A 25902-nucleotide genomic window follows, 5' to 3' on the forward strand; every position below is an offset into this window, starting at 1 on the left:
AAAAACTTGAGATACAAATGACAGTGAACGTAGTCAGGGGTAGTCAAAAACCTCACTATGAAATGGAAGATCTTTTCATATTGTGATGTACATTCGAGTGAATATTCAGAAGAGAAAAAAAAAAAAACGTATTTTGGGGACTTGGTCCTATCAGTTAGTTGTTGATTGGATGGAGGCACATCTGAACTTGCAGTGCATTTTAAGAAAAAGGGGCGGAGTTTCAGCAGACTAAATGATTGGAGAAGTATGGCACGTATCAGAAGAGCGAAGTCTGTCGATTAAACTTTTGTTCATCCAAAAATGAAAATTCTGTCATTAACTACTCAGCCTCATGTTGTTCCAAACCCGTAAGACCTTCGTTCATCTTCAGAACACAAATTAAGATACATTTAATGGGTCAGAAAGCTCTCGGATTTCATCAAAATATCTTAATTTGTGTTCCAAAGATAAACAAAGGTCTTACGGGTTTGTAACGACATGAGGCTGAGTAATTAATGACAGAATTTTCATTTTGGGGTGAACTATCCGTTTAAAGTAACATAAGATTGACATTTTCAACTACAATAATATTCAACTACAAAAAAAATTGTGGCAGAACTTTACGTTTTTAATCAGAAATTTACTGAATTATGAAATGTGGGCGGTAAATACCAGAATAGAGCCTCACCTGATGAACAGGAAAAAAAAAATATGTTTGACATATTAAATGTAAAGCAACATTAAAGAAAGTCTTGGCAGAATTATAATTAGGAACTTTATTCTTTTACAAAAGTACAAATTTAATAGAGATGAGCACTTTTTTTCCAAACCAACCAAACATTCAAAAATTGTTAAATTTAGCAAAAATAGAAATTCTAATAGATATGTTTTTTTAGACAAAAGACAATCCCTTGATCAACAATACTGTTTGTCCACACGCCAGCACAAACAATATGGATTAAAACCAATCTGAGAGATGGAAAAAGATTTTGCCTCAGATCTCAAAGGACTCATTGCACACGACATGAACGCTGACTGTCTCCCAACATACATCTGTACAGCTCCAAAATGTCAAATGTTGAACACGTCATTTCCTCTCCTACTGCATGTCATAAAGGGCAATATACAAATATTCAGTACTTGAGACACAAAATAATGCCCAATGACAGATACCAAATTTATAGTGAACTTGATTTCAAACACAAAAGTACATGATCCAAAATGCGACATTAGTATTTTAAAATCATTACTGCAGTCTGTCGAAGTCACCTCATTTTGAACGTATTTTTAAAAAATGGTCAAATGAACAATACATACAACCTACCATTTCTGCACAAATAAGTTACGAGAGATCCTGCTCTAGAATCGTTGGTGAAGCGATGCATATTAGTATTAGCATATTAGATAATTCCATGCCGTGAATTTGATTAAAAACAAAGCTGCCCCAGGAGGGGCCACGTAAGGCACCATTTCACAGTATACTTGCAGACACTAGTGAAACCGTACACACCTATAACCCCACACTGAGTATGCGAGACAAAAACTGTCACTGAATTTCAAAAGACCATCCAATAGGATGAAAGACAGTCAGTGTTTTACAACACAGAGTTTCTTCATTTTGCATAAATCAGTAACAAAAAAACAAAAAAAATGAAAACATCCACACGGATCCTCAGAGACTTAAAGATGCGCTACTTATAAGTTACTAAAAATACTCCTGACTCGTTAGACCTCTAAATCCAGGAACTTTGCATTCACATTTCCAGTGTCTCTATTACAAATGAGGCTTTCGGTTAAAACAAGTCCAGCCGCTATTTATATAAAACAAATCTCAATCTCTATCCTGAAACATAAAACCAGTCTGTGTTCAAGTTAATGAATAAAAAGATCAGCATTGCTCAAACGATGGCTCATTAATCCAAAACAAAGGGGAAATAAAACCATAAAAGGGTGACCCAAAGGGGGAAAAAAATTACATGGTGTCCACAGCCGCCGCCGGTTTTTCCATAACCTTCTCATCTCCAGATTGCGTACGTTTGGAAGATTTACAGCAACGTGCTCGTTATGACACAAAGAGTACATGCCACAGATGAGTCTGAAGGCACAGACTGGAGATGAATGCGGAGGAGGAGAGGAAGACTTGAACATATTACTGAGAGTCAAGCAGGTGGAGTACCATTAGCGTGGATGATCTCATCCATCTCACTGGATCAGTGCTACTTCAGAAGGGCCTTGTAGAGCAGCATGGACCTGGCTGTGGTTCGCTCCTGCTCCAAGCAGAAGATCAAGTCCCTGAGGTTGACCCGGGTAATGCGCTGACGGGTCTGCCGGACTGAGGATGCGGAGGATGAGGTAGAACCGGTCGCTGATCCGGAGGAGCCCGCAGGAAACTGAAAGGGAATAAGGAAAAAATTGATTAGGTCATATATATATATATATATATACACATTTTATTCAATTTAAAACAGTATAAAAGTATGGAAGCTGTTTCCGCCACTAAAAAATTTTTTATTCAGACTTGTCATCTCGCAATTCTGACTTTTTATCTCAAGTTAATCATTTCTCTTTTTCCTCTCAGAACTGGACTTTAGAACTCGCAAGCAATTGCAAGTTTATATAATGCAATTCTGAGGGAAAAAAAAAAAAGTCAGAATGGACAGTTTATATGTCCCAATTCTGACTATTACTCGCAATTGCAAGTTTATAACAATTCTGAGGGGGAAAAAAAGGCAGAATTGCCAGTTTATCTCACAATTCTGACTTTATTACTCGCAATTGCGAGTTTATGTGTCACAATTGTAATAAAGTCAGAATTGTGAGATAAAATGTCGCAATTACCTTTTTTCTATTTATTTAGTGGCATAAACAGGCTTCCATAGTAAATAAATTAAATGAAATAAAAATATATATACAACTTTAATTCTCAGATTCAATTAGGTTGTGTTAAATTTAAAATTGTAACGATTTATTATTATTGTTATTATTATTATTATTTTCAAACTTAGAATTAGGTCAGATTTTTGTGTGTAAATTTAAAATAGTAAAAAGGCTAATTTTTTGACAAAAATTAAGATTAGTTCACATGGTTTTAGCTTCATTTAAAAGTAAAAAATTCAAATCACCCAAAATTAAAGCAAGTCTTTGTGCTAATTAAATCTGAGACAAACCCTTGCTTTGATTCCATAATGCAAGCATTTTAGCAATAAAGACCTAGCAGTCGTCAAAGATCCTCTGGTTTTGTGCTTTTGTGTGTTTGTCAGCACACCTGCACAACATGTGATCATCTGTTCTCAGCTGGAGGCTAGAGAACCACACCTCACTCCCCGGGCAGCAGACTTTTGATCTCAACTACAGTATCTCAAAGCACTTCATCTTCAGACTCCACTCAACAAATGAGTGCGAAAGAGTGAGATCAAACCGAAAATCTTTATAAAACAATAAAGACCATTAAAATAAAACCTATGCTTAGTCAAGACAAGAAAACGAGGGGTTGAGCCGTTGCTACATTAAGATTATTTACACAGTCCACCTCGAGGGAAAAGACCTTCCATCTAATTTCCAGGAGGAGGGAGGAAGATGGCACGTGTATTGTATTCATCAGCCGTACAGGGGGTCTATAGCGTGACATCGGTAGCTGGAATGAGGTTAGGGTCTTCAGCCTTCACTGAATACTAAGTATACGTGAGAAGGTGCAAGACAGCCTCCGGGCACAAAACACACACCACACCCTACAGAAACAACCTGCAGCTTTGTGGGATCTATATCACCATCATACATGCTCTTACACACCCTGAATGATTCCCACTCTCTCACACACACCCAGGGCTGGCAAAGCTCACAACATGTTTACGCGGGCAGGTAGGTGCGCGGTCTTGTACGTTGTTAATGTTAGGTCATTATTTGAAAATTGTCAGGAGCACTTTAAGAGAAGAATGAAATGCAAAACTGAAATTAGAGATTAATGCCAAAATTTTCACTTATGGCCACACCCAGAAGAGACCGTTCCAGGAAGTTTAGTGCAAGTGATCAAGTGATTGTAAGCCTCTGGTTACATAGGTGCACACACTTAAATAAACCTGAAATCAATGCCGAGCACTGGATGCCATATCTGTGTGCGGAGTCGAAAACATCCGATGCAATGCCACGCAATAGTCAACAAACACCAAATCAACAAACACTTCTTAAAAACAGACCCACTGCATTTAGCGATTTCAAATAAATGGGTCAATGACATAATGTAATTAATATGCAATGTCTTGAATACACCTCTTCTACAATGAACATGATTTTAAAATCTTAATTAAAATTAATTTGATATTTTTTGGACATGGATAAATAAAGTCTGGGTGGTAAAAAGGCCCTGATTTTACAATAAAGAAAAAAGACATTCAAAATTAAATTTGTGAAAGATAAAGCTACATGTAGTGCAACCAACCAATGTTGTTGTTGTTAACTAAAACTATTAAAAAAATTAGATGAAAGTTAGTTGGCAAGGAAACATCTCATTTTTGTTTTCAAGTACTAAAATCACTAAAACAAAAAAATTAAGAAAATCCAAAAAAATTATTTAATCAAAAAAAAAAAGGTACATTAACTAAAATCAACTGAAAATATAAAAAATCATGACATTTGCAAAACATAAAAAAAAAAATTATATTGTACTTTTTACATGACGGTTACACCACATGACATTGTGAATCATTAAATTGAAACTATAATGAATACAGAGCACATTTCTAAGAACTTGCAACCTGCTTTAACAACTACATTATGAAGTTCTTATTTTGTTTTTTTATCATGGACTCTTATTTATCACTGACCCATAATAAAATAACAAAAAGCAAAACAGACATTATCAGTAAAATAATTTAAAATAAAATTTCCAATATGTAACCACCTAAACTCTAGCCTTCAGTAAAAGACTGTTGTACTTGTTCAACTCGACATTGCAGTACAGGAAGACAGCGTTTCACAGTTAGCTTGTGTGGGTGAACACGCTCAGGGCATTTTGCCACTATCCTAGTGGTGCGTTAGAGATGGAGCTTGTTAAGCCTGCATAAATGTGTAAAGATATGGATGAATATATTACAAATGTGAGCATTAACGTGCCCCAGGCGCTGAGAGAAAAGTATTTTTTTTTTTTAAACCACATTAACTGTGGAGTGGAATGTGTAGGGCGCACAAGCTATCTTTTCAAGTGTCATCAGGGTTAAAGTGTGTTGCAAACCCTTGAGTTGTGTCTGTGTGTGTTCACTGTGTGTAGGACAGTAAACACCTCCAGAGGAACTGATACCAAACCCTGAAGAGATGAGGCAGCTTACACTTGTAGGTTTCTGAAAGCCATAAATTGAGCAGAATGGCATGAAACGTATCCTTCAACCAAACGTAAAGGACTTAAAATCTTCAAAACAAGCAGCGTTGCTCCAAAGCTACCCTAGAATTGAGAAGCCCTTCAACTCAAAGTGACCAAACCACCACAGAGAAAACCCTCTCCAGACAAAATGGAGGGGGGAAAAAACATTATTACTCCACCTTATTCCTCCAAACGACTGTGAGCACTTCTGGCCTCTAAAGGTTAGAGAATGCCTGAGGGTGCTGTGTGTCTCCAGCGTTTGGGGAAATGACTCGCCTTGCCTCTGCACGAACACAGCCCAGTCTCTGCAGAACTGCCGCCCAGGGCTACGCAACCCTGCTCTACTTCACTTTAACCCTATACTAGCCAGCTTTTTGATGGCGGCCTTTTACTTTGATCCAGGACCATCTAACCTTGTGCAATTATAAAACTATGAGAGACATGGCTGGGTTTCAAAACAGGCCTCTTCAACCACAACATCTTCATGGTTCCTCAAAGTAGATCAAAAGTTAGGGTTGCATATGCTGTTAAAAATAAAATTCTTAATTGCCATTGATGGTTTCATGAAGAACTTTTAACATTTCCATGGTTCTTTAGAGTGAATAAAGGTTCTTTAGGTAATGAAAATGCTCTTTTAAGAACCGTTCACTGAAAGATTCTTTGGGGAACCCAAAATAGATATTTTATCCTATTGCTGCAAAAAGTGTAAGTTGGTGCTACGAAAGCTACTGTCTAAAATGACAGCACAAGAGTATAAGACTGTGGTCATTTTTCCAGCCCATTTACGACACTATCCCAGTTTGTGGTTCGGTATGTATTAACCATGGATTAAATCTGTAAACTAGTTGACACTACGCATAATTAAAAAAATCTTGCTTTGGGGAAGGGGATTTTCTAATTAGAGAAATAGCGGCAAAGCTGCAGTTCCTTTGCCTCCAGTAAAGTTGAGGAGCTGAGGGGCAGAGCTGGGATAAAATCCAGGCCTGCGGCCCCAACAAAAACACGAGGCTTTGTGGTGTTCCATCATTACCTCCCCACATAATTAACTACAGACACAACAAAATGTAGCATAATGTATGCATGCTAGCCCAACTGATGAAGATACTACCACAAACCCTTAATCATCCCTGAACCCAAAATGCCAGCAAATAATTTTCAAACGGGTCGTTTCTTCAACCTTCAGTAAAAGAATCAAATTGATAGCTTCAATCACTGATGAATCTAAAAAGCAGATAAAACTAGACGCTGTGAAGACAACTTATATTCTGGGTGGTTGCTATGACCTTTCTTGTGTATTTTGAATGGTTTTACCATGTTGCTATGAAGTTTCTATGATGTTCTGGATGTGGTATGGTTGCTAAAAGCATCCAAATAACCACAGAAATACCTTAGAAACTACATAACTAAATGCTAAAATTACCCAGAATACTCCTAACAATCATATAAAACATGTTAGGTGTTCTAGGTGATTTTTACCAAGTTATTTGTTTGCTAGTGTAAATTTCTGGGTGTACTTGAAGGTAGCTTACCACATTTTCAATTAAAAGAACCCATTCATTGGCATTTATCAATGCAAGTTCTCAAACTTGCCACAATCATTGCTAATAACCATCGAATATATGACGAATGCCAATTCAATCAGCCTCAAAAACCACTGGGAAAATCTTGAAAACAATGCAAAAGTGCAGCATGTGTGCCAAACACTTGGGTCAGAGGATGTCAGAAGATGCCAGATACTGGGATTCATCTGGGCTGTGGGAGTTGACATCTCCAGACCTCTCCAACTCTTTTTTTTTTTCAGGATTAAGCACAATTTAAGTGTCTAATTTGACACCTTGGCAACGCAAGTCTGTCGAATTTGTGTGGTAAATATCCACGCTGCAGGTTCACAACTATTCTGCACACGTTTTAGGAACAGCATATCCCTTTCTTGCCCTCTTTCACTCTCTCAGCACAAAGAACTGGGATGCTTCAGGCAGCACTTGCGGGAGAACCAACATTCTGCCTACATCTGCCTGCAATTCAAACAGCTCTCCCACATTGTGTTGCCTGTACAAAAGAAACAGCACTTGTCAACAGCTTACATGGCTACAAGGTACACATTAAGCTTGAGGGCAATGCTATACAAACACACGAAGTAGCTCAACAAAGATTGTACTACGATGGTCTTTAAAACACTCTTAGTTCAGAGTACAAAAAATGTTCCATTTAAAGTGGACAGGGTGGGGAATGTCTGCACTATTGCAGAGTTTGTGTCTTGTATAACTCTCAAAATAAGTTGATATGACACGTTGTTTATCATTGGAATGGATTTAATATACATAATGTTGCCGTTACGTTACGAAAAGCAAAAAGCATGCCTACTGTGTTGCAATCCAGAATAAACACAATGTATAAATGGCAATAGTACGAGCTGTAATGGTAGCTGAACAGCTTGAGGGAATCAGGAGGGTAAGCCGAGATGGTGCCAATACCCCTCTGGCTTCTACATACACAGAGGGTCATTGCGGTAATATGAAACAGATTATTTACACAACCAACCAGAGATCTCTGGGAGTGGGGGAAAAAGAAAAACGTAAACTTACAAAAAGAAAAAGTAAACGCAGGAAATCCAAGACCACAATGTATATAATCATTAAAATCCACAGCTGTTTCTATTCTTTAAGCTATCAACAGATCTGCACTCTTTCTCCTTAAATGGAATTTAATACAAATATAAATAGCATATGAAGAAATTTACAACCATAAAGTACAAATAAATAATAATCAACACTCACAGTTGTGCTACATAGTGTACAACCCTGATGTAAGCAACTGTGGAAATCCCAACAGTAAATGTAAAATAATAATTAGTATTTTTACTTTTTTTAAGAATCATTTTATTTTTATTCTAACATCAAGTAACGAACGCTATTGAATCCTTGGATAAGACCGAGTGATTTGCGACTGTGTTCTGGTTAATAAACTCCAGTAAGATTTACATTTTAGGTTTAGATGCTAATGCTTAAAACACAGATAGAGATCAGCCTGTGTGACTTATGCGAGGTTGTAACTTGTTCCAACTGATGAAATGGAGTGCGAATAAACTAAATGCAAGGAAGGACACGGAGAAACGGGAAGGAAAGCGATAGAGAGAGAGAGAACGAGAGAGAGAGAGAAAGGAGAGAAGTGGTAGAGTACGACTTGAATTTAATATTTCATGATTGCCTGAAGGATTTTTCACAGATCAATGTGACTCTGTACCCAAGCCAGTGTCAGCCAGAGAGCGTCAGGAGAAAGCAAAAGAGCAAGAGAGAGAGAGAAAGAGAAAACAGCTGAAAGTATGAGATATATGGAGTAAAAGACAAAGAAAAGAGTTAAAGAAGGACAAGCATAAAAAATTTACGAAAAAAAAAAAAACGCGAGCAAGAAAGTGACAGTGAAAGAAATATTTGGCTCATCGGTTCAGGAGACTGTTAGTCTTCTAAACACCAGTGTGTGTTTGCTCCATGAGAGATACACCCTCCACTGCCTCCGTGCCCACGGGCTTCGCCAGAGGCACACATTACCTCCGTTAATGGGTTTCCATTTGAGCAGCAGAAAGGAAGCCAATAACCTATCCACACTAATGGATTAGTCTACATGTAGGCAACCTCTGCAGGTAATCTTGGACCAACTGTTTCCTTTCTTCACAAAACAAACAGAAGAAACAAAGGATGTCACCATATGTGAGAACAAAAGTGAAATTATTGAGGTAGAAACAGCTACATCAGGCCAATGCATCCAAAAGAGCCTCCTTGTTCTGACTGGCGTCACTCAAGCCAACTTTCTCAAAACTCTTGCAGTTGGAGGGAACTTGGTGAGTGTTGTCCTTCCACGGCCATCATGAACTAATAAACTTACCATTTTAATTAGCGAAGATTAACAAGGGAGGTAATTAATTTCTGAGATGGGCATCTTAAAAGCGCCAAAGGCTTGACTTTGTTGACGGAGCCGAATGCTATTTCATTGATGTGGGCAAAATAGAGGGGCATCATTATAAGCTAGCGAAAAGCATGCACTTGCATTCTAAAAGAGTCGATGGCTGGAAACGTTCCTCTTTGAGGGCTATTGTGATGTTTTTATTGGAACAATGTAGAGCACCTTATTTGTCTCGCCAAACACCCCACAGAATCTTCATTAGCTGTTGACAGGTACATAAAGACGAAAGGGTGCTATGCTAACAGTGTCTATGCAAACAAGACAACAACAAAGAAATTGGCATGTCTCAGGCAAGCTGAACATGAACAGGTCATGAAAACTGAAACATAAGGTAGGGCTGCCATTCGGTAAGTGCAAAAGTACAACAAAAGATGCTTAAACTGGAGCAAGAACAACACACAAACCCCAGAGCAATGGGGGGAAAAATACATTCTGACGAGTCGTGTTTCTTCTCTTCTCTTTTTTCCTTCTCCAGACAGGTATACAGTTAGATGTTACGTTTGAAGCCAAGATAAGGTCAAATGCATTTAGAGTCTGCCGAAGTTGCCAATCTGAGCATCATCGAACCATGTGAAGTTCAAGCACAAAGTAGAAACAGCAAATTCCATCTCCTTCATCCTTCAAGGCACTTTTCCTCATGGAGAATGATGCAATATTCCACTCCTCACACTTCAAGAGTTTTCTAACAGTATTCCAAGAAAAACTGAAAATATTCTGGAGGCCCTGCTCTTCATCATAGCTACATACTGCAAGGGATTTTCCATTTTGTCAACTCCCCGTACAATCTACAGTAAGTCCATCGAGTGTTCTTTGACTTCAAAGCTTTCTATTATGTGTTGTGGGTCAAAACTGATTGATGATGTGCATAAAAGTTAGTATTACATTTATTTACCGCAATGAAATATTGCAAAGAAATATTTACTGGTAATAAAATCACTATAAATTGCATAATACAATAAGAATATCATTGCAATATCTGGCTCCAATAAAGGATAATATTTCTGACATATCTTCAGTTGAATTTTACCTGAAAACAACAAGCCCGTAAATAGCCCTCCAACTTAGAATCCTTTTCAGTCTGATACTAGGATTTATCTGGGTCGAACAAATAAACCCAATTTGACCTTCCTTAATATATTGGATGAAAAAATGCCTGTCAAAGCAGTTGATCAATATAAAATTAAGGAAAACAGAACACATCATCACTCTTACAAAGCCACTAACCACTAACAAAGACCTTCCTCTTCTTGCAATGGTAGCCTGAGGTCAGAAAGAGGCAATTTTTGGCATTACGTTATTCCACGCAACCCCTACAAACTGATAACAGACTCTTCATGCTCCTTCTTATCATGTCGAAACACATGCAGATAACCCACAGATAGCACACATAGGACTCATCACATCACCGCGCATAAAAAAAATACTGGAGCTCCAATCAACCGGCAAAATCTGCCACAGGAAACAAGAGAATCTGTGTGAATTTTATATTAATGATATAACGTTAGCAAACCACAAAGATAAAGCACGATGTGTAGGACAAGGTGAAGGCATGTAGAGACTGAAAAAGGGAGCCTATTGGGAACAGACATCTAAAGCAATAAGACATATTAGATTTATATTAATAAAATTACATTCTGAAAAATTACTTAACCGAATAGAGCAAGAGTGCAAAAAAGATGAGAACAAATACTTCCAGCACATAACTTAATTTTCAGTCTTTTTCCTGAAAAAACAAACAAACTATTGTATGGCTTAAGATGACTTAAAATAAGTTGAACAGTGCCAGTCCCTGTTATGAAAAAGAACTCTTGACATTCTGCAAATAGGGATGCACTGATATTAAAATTCTGTCAATACCAATAAGCCAATATTAAAATTCTAGTACTTCTAGTATTGACAAAAAAAAATAAAAAATCTAAAATCAATTGTTTTGAATACGATAAGTGACTTCAGAATATTTTTTTGATTTGCTCAAGTATTACAACATACATCTGAGCAAAAACTTAGGGACGGGGACATGGTTCTATCAAACAGTTGTAGAACTGGAGGACGCTGATCTGAAGGAGAGTTAGATGCAGTTGATTGTAAAAAAAAGGGTTGAGTTTAAGCAGACGAAATGACTGGAGAAGTTCGGCATTAGCCACCAAAGAGGATTTTCTTCTCTAGTTTCACCAAAAGATTGAGTTATGATATTTCGATTTAGATAAAACAAGATCATTTCAAAAATAGACCAGGTAAAACTTAATTTCATGCCAGCAGGTGTGTGTTAGATGACAGCAAAGGTAACCTAATAGTAAAAATTAAGAAAATAGGCTAAAATAATGAAATATCCGACAATATCAGTCGATAAGTATTGATCTACTGTGTGTCCCTATCTGCAATTTGTCATATAGGTTTAGAACAACATGAAGGTGAGTAAATGACGACAGGGTGTTCATTTTTAGGTGAATGGCCCCTTTAACGATACATACTGAACAAGAACACACTCTCAGTTCAATGACTGGTAATGTTTAAACTCCATGCCATTGCTGCAAAAGCTGAGCTTTGGTAGTGCTCATTACTGGCTACACATTTCAATCTGCCTTTGGTATTCCATATCTGGCCCCACGTCCCCCTCCCTCCCCCATTCAGTCTCTGCCCTCTGGCCGATCTGGCAGAGGGGGAGATTTTAATTGTGGCTATAGAACTCTGCACGGTTCTTTGCCTGTGAGCGAGCCCTCACTTCAGTGAGTGAGAGCTTGCTTTAGTGATATTGGGTCCAGTCCATCCCTTCAGGCTGCTTTTAATGGCCCTCTCCTCTCTTTCATAGCCGGGGCTGAGATTGTTTTCCATGTGATGCCTGTTAATTCTGCTGCAAGGAAGGGCAACCGTATATCCATCCTTCTTTTTTTGTACGAGAGATACATTTCTTCTTGCTTTCCGTCTCCATTTTTCCTTCTCACAATAGTCGCTTTTCTCGACTTCAGCTGAAAGTTAAGGCCAACATGTTACACTTACGGAATGTAAGTGGACCGAGAAGGTGCTTGTGGTTTGGTTGGCGTCAAGAATCACTATAATTCGGGGGTCAGATTTTGAAGCCCAAAAAAGTGCATCCATCCATCATAAGTACTCCACACAGCTCCAGGGGATTAATAAAGGCCTTCTGAAGCTAAGTGATGTGTTGGAAATATGGAAAATATCCATATTTTTAAAAATTAATAAACCATAATCTCTACCTTTTGTATGAGGTAGGCATAGCGTAAATTCCAGTGAGAATATGCTAGTCTCTGAAGAACCAAGTTTACAGCAAAGGAAAACCATGAGAAGAAGTGAATTGTTTTCGCTATACTATACATTTTATTAGCCTTAAACTGACAGCACAACAGTTATGCCGCTTCAGAAGGCCTTTATTAATCACCCAGAGCCATGTGGACTACTTTATGATGGATGGATGGCTGCACTTTTTTGGGCTTAAAAAATCTTGACCCCCATTGGTAGATCTATCATCTAGGACATTTGTTAATATAACTCTGATTGCATTTGTCTCAAAGAAGAAAGTCATATACACCTAGGATGGCTTGAGGGTGAGTAAATCAAGGTGTAATTTTCATTTCTGTGTGAACTATCCCTTTAAGCTTTGCCGTCTGCCACTTTAAATGCTCTTTTCAGAGCAGGATGAGTTCTGATTGGCTGTCAATGTTTTTATCATTCATCAGGTAGAAAAAAATTCCAATGATATTGTGCCATTATAGTTGTAGTGTGGACTCTATTCTTTTAAATTTAGAACCCATCCTTACTGTGAACAGGCCTTAACACTCACTTTTCTCAACTCAAGCTAAAACAAAGTCGACATGCTACAGGCCAAGAAGACTCATGGTTCATTGGCGTCAAGAATCATTGCGATCTTCAAGAACTATAACAGTAATAATACAAGAAGTGCACCAGACCCAATCTGAAAACATCTTCTCTTCCTCTTTTTCCACATGGATTGTTTCTCAATCCATTGTCCTCTCCGTTCCCCTGGCCTCAGGACTGGGATGAACATGTTAATATGGGCAGCCCATGTTAGGACAGCTCAACTCTGAACCCTCATGTGTGATCTGCCTGCAGGCTCAGTCTGGTATGCAGGCCCACAGGAACTCAGCGGCCTTTATTACAGCGTGCCCTACAACTCGCCCTTCAGAAACGTCCTCATCACCTGCCCTTGTGACTAATCTACCCTCGAGCGGTCCTGCAGGGCTGCCCTCTGGCCTAATCGCTTCATCAACCCAAAGACAGACGGAATAGCAATCAAACAACAAACCGCCCCAAGGGCATCGAGGCCAGACAAAGAGCAAGCAGAAAACGCCACCCTTTCCTCAACCATTGCAAACAAGAACTTGAGCATTTTATCCCAATGACGATCCCTGCAGAATGACACCGCAGGAAGCTTCTATTTAGAAGCAAACGGGGAGCAAGGACGAGGTATTTTGCTGTCAGGACGCGGGGGTGGGGGAAGAATGAGTGGAGCCATTATGACATGGCTGCCTCCCGCTTCGGGCCATGCTGCCCTTCAGGCACATTGCTGTGGAGATGAAATCTCTGACTGGACCCTTCAGAGCAGGCCCAGCCACGGACCCTTGGGCGAGGACCGACCCCTTTAGAAAAGTCATATTCACTTTGCTCCACATCGAGGGGGTGTGTGCGGGCTTCTGCGCACGAGTTGGGAGGGGGCACCGCCAAGGGCAACGTTGAGTTGGATGTGAAAGACAGAAATGATGGGCTGAAAATGAAGAGAGAAGACGTCTCTTTGCCTACATTCTAGATGTGTGAGATGCAAATGCTTCTACCCGTGATGCCAAAAATTCTACGAAAGCATCAGGTTTGCTGAACTGTTTTGGTTATGTTTTATGTGGGTGGATGAAGGTAATCCATAGTGAAAGAGGTGGGCAGTGCATTCATAGAGCAGAAATAATGCTTTTATTTGGTTATTTATGCTCTCCATAAAGGGACATTTAGTGCCCTTCACAGCAGCAGATTGCTGCAATGCAAGTAAAGAGAAGATCTAAGCCATGTGGCGGGTCATTACAACACCGCTCCTACTGTTATTGCTGATAGTGGTAATGATCGTTTATGTGTGATATCGTCTGACACGTCTCTTATTGATAATATGCCATGGGCAGCAGCATGTGAAGACAGTATTTACACAGAACTGAAATGACACTGGCTTGATTTACTAAATTAGCAGAAATAAGCTTTGCTCAAGCAAAAGATTTAGTGAGCATGTGAGTGGTTGGGGCATTTGTTATGGCCATACATTTTCATCTTATTACCATGAGCTTAGAAGAAATAAGGTTATAGGTAGGAACACGTTGCCAAATTAATTTGTGTTTGTAAAAAAAGAAGAAAAAAAAAGAAAACCATATTTAATAGCTGAATTCCAGATGAAAAAACTAATGATAAAAGACTAATCATAAATCCTGACAAGAAATATCCATCAATTAGGAACTTAAAGCAAACAAATCAGGGAAAATTACAGAACAAAAATCAGGACCATTCCCATGAAGCACTGTAAATGATAAAATATAATTCTTCTTACACTGCTGTCAAGCTTTTTATATTTTATAAACTTATTTAGGGTCAGAACATTTTTAAATGTTTTTGAAACAAGTCTCTTGTGCTCACCAAGGCAGCATTATTTTTTATGAAAACACCGTAAAAACAGTAATATTGTGAAATAATATCACAATATAACCTAACACACAAAATGCTTATTTGGTGGTCAAGAAAATGTTATCATCATCAATATCGTTGGTTATCATTTTGTGGAAACGATATTTTAAACATATTTTAGATCACTTAATCCTACCCAATACCTAAACATAAGTACCTTACTAACTATTAATAAACAGCAAATTGGAAGTTTGAAGCAAACGTTGAAGCTAATAGTTAATAGTGAGACTTGGTCCCCAAATAAAAATTTCTAGTAAACTTTGTTACCCTTACTTTCAAAAAAATAAATGCATCCTTGCAGAATAAAAGTATTTCTTTAAAAAAAAAAAAAAAAAAAAAAACTGAAGCCATATATATTATATAATACCATTAGTTTTACCATAGTTTTTGACAACATTTGAAGTTCTTTGTAATTTATTCTCACACAAAAGTACAAAATCTTGCAGTCTTTATTCCATTTCATGTTTCTATTTTATGTTTATAATGTGAACCATCTTAGATCTGGTTAATTTGGTTTATGGCTTTGAACTCTTTATCAAAGAATGAAGAAGAAAATATTAAGGCAATCAAGGCCACTAAAAACTGGACGGTCACTGCTGCACTATTTTAAACTTATGAAGCAAAAGCTTAATCTTGCCAATGACAATTTTGTATCCTTAAGATTTGCTTTTGTATTAAATTTGTTGAATATTTCCTGGATTTGAAAAATCCGTTTCTTGAGACTTTGTGAAGGAAACATCTTAAACTACAGGAGCTGACATGCTTTAATCTACTTGGCGTTGGCCCACATGAACCTTAGTATGGAGGTCCATATAAATAAGGACCCGGGGGTCTTACCTCTGCACCTGCCGAGGCCCCAGGAGAGTCAAGCTTGCGTTTCTTGCGGGGTCCGATGGCGGCAAGGGCTGTGAGGTTGGCATCCCGCTGTCTCATCTGGGCGAGTTCCTGCTGCTGCATCTGAATGGCAAGAACATACAATCAATATTAACTGCATGAACGCTATATCAAAGCCATTCATGCGAAACAGACCATTTATACATTGTGTAGGTCTGTGAATAACAAGTTCCCAAATAAGCATTACTGTACATCACATTCCCTTACTTGAATTATCATTTTCAAATATTTGTATGCCGTGTATTTTACATTCATTCCAAACTGCCCCGAAGAGCTCTATAGAGCAAATGAAGCTCTGAACATCACGCACAGCTTCAATGCAGCAAATAACTCAGAGCTTTCGCCGTATCTGGGTGCTTAATTCAATTTCTTTCCACGAGGGAACGAGGGAGAAAGTGAGTGAGTGTTTGAGAATGAGAGAGCGAGTGATTTTCAAAAAGCACAGCCCGCAGGTAAAGTCATCTCACCCTAGCAGGCAGTGACAGAGCCAGCCACGCCGGGAGGGTTGGATGAGGAGGGGGCTGCGCGTCCTCTGTTCCCCTGCTCGGAGTGAGCGCTGCCGGGCACAAAATGCAGAGAGAGTCCTCACCTCTCCTCACCCTGACACTCACACCACTGTGGCCATGAACTCACAAAAAAACACTAGCAGCAAGAATGGCTTTGTGTGTCATCAACGGCCCAATAAGAAAGTGCGTTCATCGAGCCGCAGTGGCCGCTGGAGTTAAGAAGTGAAGTGGGGGAAATGTGGGAACAAAGTATTTGAGGTGGGATACAGGACAGATGACGTTCCAAAAAGAAATTCCCAGCCAGGAGGACCTGGAAACAGTTTAATTTTGCTACAACAATCTAAAATATTAGGGCCGTCAAAAAATAACTAATTGTGATCATTCTTTATTTATATATATATATATATATATATATATATATATTTTTTTTTTTTTTTTTTTTTTTTTTTTTTTTTGACACTTTACTATTCTAACATGACAATGCCAAAGGCAAGGTTGATAAGGTCAGTATGGAAGAACTTGACTGGTCTGCAGAAAGCAATGTCCTAATCCCAGCTGAACACCTCTGGTGTGACTTTAAATGGAGTCAAAAACTCATCACCAAACACCAATGACTGTTGCTACAAAATTAGAAGCACACAATTCCCTAAAATATCATTATATGCTTAAACTTTAAGATTTGTACTCATGGAAATGACTAAAGTAGTCAAACCTATTAATAATAAAGGGGATTCCCAATACTTTTGTCCATATAGACAATGAATATAAATGCGTGTGTGTGTTGTGGTCAGAATTACTGGCATTCTTGGTAAATATGATCAAAGGAGGCTCTGAAAAGAAACCTGCATTATTAATCCTTTTGATCTTTTATAAAAAAATAAAATAAAATCACAAAAATCTAACCTTTCATTGAACTAAAACAATTGAAAATGGGGGAAAATCTCATTATGAAATAAATGTTTTTCTCAAATACACGTTGGACACAATTATTGGTACCCCAAGAAATTCGTATGATTAAAATATCTCTGAAGTATATTCCCATTCATATTCACAATTTTGAGCACTCCAGGGTGATTATGAACATGAAATTATCCAGCCATGGCTTCCTGTTTCACAGAAATATAAATAGGAGGGAAAACAAAGCCCAAATTCCCTTAATCATCCATCACAATGAGAAAAACCAAAGAATATATTTCTGATGTGCAGCAAAAGATAATTGAGCTTCACAAATTAGTGAAGTGGCTTTAAGAAAAGAGCTACAGCAGTGAAAATTCACATTTCCACCATCAGGGCAATAATTAAGAATTTCTAAACTTACGAATAATTAAGAGTTACGAAACTGCCTGGAAGAGGACGTGTCTATATCGTCCTAATGTACGGTGAGAAGGAGAGTTTGAGTGGCTAAAGACTCTCCAAGCACCACAGCTGGAGAATTGCAGAAAATAGTTGAGTCTCGGGGTCAGAAAACCTTAAAACAAAAACAAAATTGTCAAACAGCACCTAGATCACCACATGTTGTTTGGGAGGGTTTCAAGAAAAATTCTCCTAGCTCATCCAAAAACAAACTCCAGCATATTCAGTTATCAGACACGACTGGAACTTCAAATGGGACTGGCTTCTATGGTCAGATGAAACTAAAAAAATTTGCTTTTTAGCAGCAAACACTCAAGATGGGTTTGGTGAACACAGGGATAAAAAGTACCCCATGTGTACAATGAAATATACTGCTGTATTTTTGGTGTCGTGAGCCTATATTTCTCCTGGAGGTCCTGGACATCTTGTTTAGACACATGGCATCATGGATTCTATCAAATAGCAACAGATAAAAAAAAAAGATTAAGTGATTGACTGTTAGAAATCTTATAACGGGCCATGTTTGGATCTTCCAACCAGATAATAATCCAAACACAAACCTCAAAAACAACACAAAAATGGGTCACTGAGCACAAAACCAAGCTTCTGCTATGGCCATTCCAGTCCTCTGACCTGAACCCTGTAGAAAATGAGTGAAGTGAACTGAAGAGAAGAAGCACCGTCATAGAGCTGGGAATCTAAAGGATCTGGAGTGATTCTGGATGAAGGAATGGTCTCTGATCTCTTGTCAGGTGTTCTCTAATCTCATCAGGTATTATAGGAGAAAATTTAGAGCTGTTAAACTGGCAAATGGAGGTTTCAAAAAGTATTGAATAAAAGGGTGCCGTTAATTGTGGCCAACGTGTATTAGAGAAAAACATTTCATAATGATATTTCCCCCATTTTAAATTCTTATTATCCAATGAAAGGTTAGATTTGTTCATTTAATAAAAGATCAAAAGGATTAAACAATGCAGATTCATTTTCACAGCCTTCTTTGATCATATTTACCAAGGGTGCTAATAATTCTGACCACGACCGATAAACGGCACTTAAAAAAAAAAAAAAAAGATGTACATTATTGTCCACATATAACGTGATCTGAACCCTAAAACATTGTCAAAAAAGCCAGTATTTTCCACTTTCAAGGCATCTCGAGTTCACGCTTTACTGCAGAAGCCGACAAGCACCCTTGTTGTTTTTGAACAGAAGCCAATAAGTCTATTTTAGCGAATCAGCACGCTGTATTCAGGTCAGGTGGCAAGGCAACTTTCACTTTGAAAAGAAGTGCTAGCTGAGAGGAGTTTCGTCAAAGCGGAGTAAAAGTGATCGAGGATGGATAATTTAGACGAACTTGATGAACCTGTGATAACTTCTTCAGGGCGAAAAAGGAAAATAAAAGCTGAATCGTTTTCATAGATCCTTGCAAAAGCAGCGCGTTACAATGGTGAGGGAAAAGCTCCCCGAGTTATCTGCTTTTGCTAAAACAAACTTTTAATATGTAAAAAAACTTTCAATGAACTTTAATTTTGTAAATTACCTCTATTTAAGTTATTACTTAAGACAAACCCAATTGCAGTTTGATTTATATTACCTGGAATAAAAAAAAATAAAAAGGAGTTATCGGTTTTTGCAAATGAACATACACACACACACAGTACCATTTAAAAAAAATTAAACGTATGATAGCATTTCTATATTTTATAGCAATTTTTTTATAAATTGTGCATATTATATATTAAAATATTAAATCATGATTAAACAGACCTTTGTCACCTACAGATTTGTTTAAAACTTTAATTATATTAATAATAGTGTTTAATGATATCTAGTATATTGTGATCTAATATGAACAAACTTCAGTTTTTTTGTTGACTGATAAAGGGATATTTGAGTCTTACAGATGGATCTATGGGGGAACACAAGACAAAAACGATTGTAACACCGTTTTCCTTTTGCAAGAATGACGTAAATCAGTCGCAGAGTAAAATATTTCCATTGTGTATGTAGATTACTTTTAATTGACTGAATTTGTCACTTGTGCTGCTAGAAACAATTTGTCCAAATAATTGCGCCGCCCGCCCCTCCTTTCACAAATGCAAATTAAATAACAATGAAGAGGGGGAAATTGACAAACCGCTAATTCAAGGCAACGTTTACATGCTAATTAAGTAAGGGTTATGCTAATCGGAAGGGAAGTCGTGCACATTGCATGCACACGCATGGATGCCCCGGAGAGAGCGAGCTGACACGTAAACACGGCCAGCGCCACCGCTGCATGTCAGTGATCTGGTGCACTGAACTTTCACCTGACCCTGACAGCTACGGTGAATTCGCCCAAGGGCACATAAAAGAGACGACGGTAGGGTGTTCGTGAATCTATTTGAAGTAATGCGAGGGAAGGAGGTCCTGTACGGACACAATGCAGCGACTCGCGGTGTTCAATTGAAGGTTCTAGAGGGACAGTGACTGTTTGGTGTCACGACTGATCTTCTCTCACCGCCTACAGCTAGAGCGCTGACTTGCGTTCATATTCGATTATTTGATGAGGAGTGAAAGAGGAACCTAGTAACGCCATCTGTAATCCAGAGCTCTGTAGCTCCACATAATCACTGTTTAATGACTGACCTCAATCACAAAACCAGCTGCTCAACTTTAACACGGTTCTTCACACTGTGAATACCGACTGGAGAACCTCCACTTGCTTCCTTAAAATCAGAATAGTGCAACACTACGGCTGTGTTCAGAATGGAATAGTAGCATACAACTTCCTGCACAGTACATACTGTAAACCAGTATGTATTCAATATAGTGTGCAATAACAATGAATGCTTTTCATTTCTTTCACACGACCTCACAAATCTGCATGTTAAATTAACAATCCAGTAATCACCTCTGAAATGAAAGCTGAAGTATGCAATTTTTTGATAATAAAAAATTATGTTTTCTTAACCATTTGTGCAAGTTAAAGCAGGACTTTTTTGGATGACCAATGGTAGACAGCGTTTCAAAATGCTGAACTATATTAGTCATAACAAATTACACACTTGACCTTAAAATGCATTGTTCTTTTTTTTTTTTTTTTTAAATAACATCGTATCATAATTAAAATCATAATTATAATCATCTTGAGACTTCATATAGATTCCAAAGCAGCAACAAATGACTAGTAGCAACGTCCAGAATGCACTGCTCTTACTTAAGATTCGAGTGAAACTTCAAGTTGTTAATCTATATGGAATCTATATACAGCCATTATATTATATTAATAGATGTATATAATCTGTTTACACATTTTTAGAATAAAATATACACACACACTACCTTTCAGAAGTTTGGCATCAGCACTTTTTCCTTCAAGTCTTATGCATACCAAGACAGCTTTTAGTAAAAACATTCATATTAATATTGTGGAAAAAAAAAATTATATATAAAGATAGATAAATAGAGAAATATATTTAACAATAATTTAAAAGAATTTATGTCTATTTTAATGTTTTAAAATATTGTAATTTATTCCAGTGATGCAAAGCTGAATTTCAGCATCATTATTCCAGTTTTTTGTGTCACATGATCCTTCAGAAATCATTCTAATGATTTTCTGTTCAAGAAACATTAAAAATATTAAATATTATCAACACTGTAAATGTTTTTTTTTTAAGTCTTTGCACTGATCCAAAACATTTGAACAGAAACTTAATATATATAATAAAATAAAATAAAAAAGATTTTGTATATTACGGTGATGTTGATTTGCTCAAATGGTTTGAAAGTTGAGTTTAGAAAGTACTAGTTTTGTCGAAATGTCATTTTCTCTCAATTGCCTACCTGTCTATTTGTGAGACAGAGAGACAGGAGGCGGCAAAGAAAGAAATGCTTGTAGTCTATAATCATTTACAAAGGTCAGGCACAAGAGAGAAAGGCAGAGACAGTGAGCCTGCCAGCGCTGCTCTCCATCTCTATTGATTCTTATCTGCAGTCCAGCCCACCAGAATGACTCGCCTGAGAGAAACACCTTAAAACCGCAAAGGTTGATGCAGAGTGTAGCGGTTCAATTAGGGGTGCTGGATAAAGTCAAGGACGTGAGAAAACACGAAACACGATTGTTGATTCCTGATCCTAATTCTAGAGCGATTCTGGGAGTCTTTGATATGCTGAATATCAGCTGCTGAGCTCTTTCTGCGAGTGAGTGGCAGTTTTGAGCTCTGGGGTGTTCTGAGGATCTATCACCTTCCAGAACTCCTTATTAACAAGGTGAAGCACGAGGCGTAAACCCTTGATAATGAGCCAATGTAACAATCCAAGAAAACAAGACAGCAGAGCAAGTTTCCAAAAACTGTTTTCACATCCCACTAGCATCAGAATATGTGTACAGCACGTGCAGTTATGAAAATCTTGGGCGCTAAATGAAGATGTTGATTGGTTTGTTTTGTTGACTGAATCAAACAATCTGTATGGTTAAAATACAATAAAAAATAACACCTTCACGAGTGTTTAACACTTTACAATTCTAAAAAAACACTTTAGCTATATAAATAAAAGTGATTATTGAAAACATTAAACAAAAGCTTAGCATAACTTGTAAATACACTTTTGAAGAATGTTCAATAAAAAAAAAAAAAAATTCTGACATATATGCATGTGTGTGTGCGCGCATGCTTGTTACATTATATCTGTATAATTTTTATCTATCTATCTCTATATCTCTATATCTATCTATATATCTATCTCTATCATATATATATATATATATATATATATATATATATATATATATATATATATATATATATATATATATATATATATATATATATATACACACACACACACACATACACACACACATACACATACGATATTGGATTTTTGCCGATATTTTTCATCTAATTTTGGCCGATACCGATATTTCCCCTTTCGTTTGGAAACAACACCAAGTCTCTCCTGTGCAGAAAGTATTAGCAAAATATTTTTAATTTTGGTTAGTTTTTAACAAGAACTTATTTATTAGAATTAAATAAAAAATAATGAAGTTTTTTTGACAGTACATTGAAGCTTTGAAAATAACTATAAATAAACAATATCAATTGCTGCATTTTCCCCCCCAGAAAAATGCAGTGTTAACCCTAACATTTTATTTTAAGATTTAACATTTGTAGATGTTAAACAAAAGAGTTGTAAAAATTCAGAAAATCTTATAGAGCTCAAGATGTGGTTAAAAAATAAAACGTATGACCCTGGACCACAAAACCAGTCGCTGGGGTATATTTGTAGCAATAGCCAAAAATACATTGTATGGGGCAAAATTATCGATTTTTCTTTTATGCCAAAAATCATTAGGATATTAAGTAAAGATCATATTCCATGAAGATATTTTGTAAATTTCTTACCATAAATATCAAAAGTTCAGTTTTGATTAGTAATATGCATTGCCAAGAACTTCATTTGGATAGCTTTGAAGGCGATTTTCTCAATATTTAGATTTTTTTGTACCCTCAAGATTCCAGATTTTCAAATAGTTGTATCTCGGCCAAATATTGTCCTGTCATAACAAACAATGCATCAAAGGAAAGCTTATTTATTTAGCTTTCAGATTATGTATAAATCTCAATTTTGACAAATTTACACTTAAGACTGGTTTTGAGGTCCAGGGTCACATATTACACATTAATGAATAAATCAGTATATATAAAATTATTTAATTTACAAGTGTCATGTTTGTGATTTTTATTTTTAAATTTAAGCTATAGCTTCTGACCATTAAATCAAAACATGCTCATTATTTTATGACATCAATTACTGCTTTATTTAATCAGAAGCAGTCTAAATGTTATTTGTGTAGGCTATTTTACTTTTAATTTAATAAGAGGTAGGCCAACAGCGCCCCCTACAGATTAATCTCATTACAGGATTAATCCCTACAGATTAATACCCATTCCTTTTATCGGCAAGACATATCGGCATAATTTTTCATATCAGGCCGATGCCGATATTTACATTATCGGCCTATTCCGATATCAGTCCGATAATATCGTGCATCCCTAATATATATTATATGAAGAGTTTTTGTAAAAACGGACAACTCCAAAAATCGTGTATTTTATTATGTTGTGTTTTATTGTGTTAATTAGTTAGTATTTTTTTTTACCTTATCAAAATAACCCAATATCAAAGTCTGATCATGTTTGTGGAAGTGAATTATGTCACGAACAAAGGAGATTACTGAGGAGCGAGGATTACTGTAACGACACCCCTAACATATATAGTTATATATGTAAGTATTTTTTGACACACATACACTAATATAGATTACAAAATTATAAATACTTACATATGTCAAAGTATATTTACTTTGACATATGTAATAATATTATTTTAATAAAATATTTACAAAAAAAAAGTATATTTACTTTTTTTTGCATTTAATATTTTAATTTGTAGAATGTTTAATGAAAAATTTAAATACTGTCATATATAATCCAAAAATATAGATATAGACAGTGCTGCTTGAAAGTTTGTGAATCCTTTAGAATCTTCTATATTTCTGCATAAATATGACCCAAAACATCATCAGATTTTCATATTAATTCCTGAAAGTAGACAGAGAACTGAATCAAACAAGTGAGAGAAAAATATTTTGTAATTTATTTATTGAGAGAAATTATCCAGTGTAACATATCTGTGCATTGTAAAAGTATGTGAATCTTTGCTTTCAGTATCTCGTGTGACCCCCTTTGACTGCAGTAACTGAAGGTAAAGTTTCTTGTAAATGCTGATCAGTCCTGCACAATAACATATAGGAGTTTTAGCCCATTCTTTAGTGCAGAACCACTTAAACTCTATGATGTTGGTGGGTTTCCTCCTATGAACTGCTTGCTTGGGTCCTTCCACAACATTTTAACTGGATTAAGGTCTGGACTTTGACTCAGCCAATCCAAAACATTAACTTTGTTCTTCTTTAAGAACAAGAATGACTTGCATGCTTGGGGTTGTCGTCTTGCTGCATGACCCATGTTCTTTTGAGACTCTGCTCTTAAACAGATGTCCTGACATTTTCCTTTAGAATTTGCTGGTATAATTCAGAAGTCATTGTTCCATCAATGATGGCAGGCTGTCCTGGCCAAGATGCAGCAAAACAGGCCCAAGCCATGATACTAACACCACCATGTTTCACATATGGGATAAGATTCTTAAGCTGGAGTTCAGTGTTAAAAAGTGTTATACTCTGGAGTTAAGTGTTCTTTTTTCTGAACATAATGGCTTCTCATTTAAACCAATAACTTCTATTTTGGTTTCATCCATCTATTAAACCTTTCTCCAATAGTCCTCTGGTTTGTCCACATGATCTTTAGCAAGCAATTTTCTTTTCGGAGAACAGTGGCTTTCTTGCAACTCTGCCATGCACACCATGGTTGCTCAGTGTTCTCCTGATGGTGGGCTCATGAACACTAACATTAGCCAATGTGAGAAAGGCCTTTAGTTGCTTAGAAGTTATCCTGGGAACTTTTGCAACCTTGCAGACTATTACACGTTCTGCTTTGGAGTGATCTTTGTACGTCGACCACTTCTTGGGAAGGTAACAGTGATCTTGAATTTCCTCCATTTGTACACAAACTGTCTGATTGTGGATTTGTGGAGTCCAAACTCTTTAGACAAGGTTTTGCAACCTTTTCTAGCCTGATGAGCAACATCAACTCTTTTTCCAAGGTCCTCAGTAATCTCCTTTGTTCGTGACATGATTCACTTCCACAAACATGATCAGACTTCGATAGATCCCTGTTCTTTGATTAACAGGTTACATACTGACATTTGATAGTCATTGCACTGACTGAAAACACCTTCCTGTCAGAATGACGTAGCTCTGTACAGACCGCTCCCATGATAGTTGATTGACAAGACCGTCTTACCTTAGACCCGCACTGAGTGAGCTGAGAGCTGTCCGCCATTGTGTCAGCTCCGGTGCAGGGGAAGACAAGATGTCTCCAATTAAGCGATTGAAGTGTTTAGTTGTTGGATGTAATAATGAATATAGCAGTCATCATTTAATCCGGACATCTGAGCCGATGAAGTCGCAGAGGATTAACGTTACTTTCGCTTTGAAGTGAATGCGCCGATCCTCAATCTACATAAATGCATCTATGTTCGCCCGAATCATTCGTGATACAG

General features: G+C 37.1%; 1 protein-coding gene across 1 annotated transcript in view; it reads right to left on the bottom strand.

The window, feature by feature from the left end:
* Positions 1-734: 734 nt before the first annotated feature.
* LOC306866751 (transcription initiation factor TFIID subunit 4-like) overlaps positions 735-25902 on the bottom strand; it is a gene marked incomplete at its 5' end in the record, with an annotated part of 50782 nt that continues 25614 nt past the window's right edge. The window contains 2 exons of the mRNA XM_079412080.1: positions 735-2369; positions 15821-15940. Coding sequence (XP_079268206.1) covers positions 2196-2369; positions 15821-15940 — 294 coding nt within the window. The 3' untranslated portion in view covers positions 735-2195. The remainder of the gene's footprint in view (positions 2370-15820; positions 15941-25902) is intronic.

This window comes from Barbus barbus (genome assembly GCF_936440315.1).
Source record: "Barbus barbus genome assembly, chromosome: 48".
NCBI classification, from domain to species: Eukaryota; Metazoa; Chordata; class Actinopteri; order Cypriniformes; family Cyprinidae; genus Barbus; species Barbus barbus.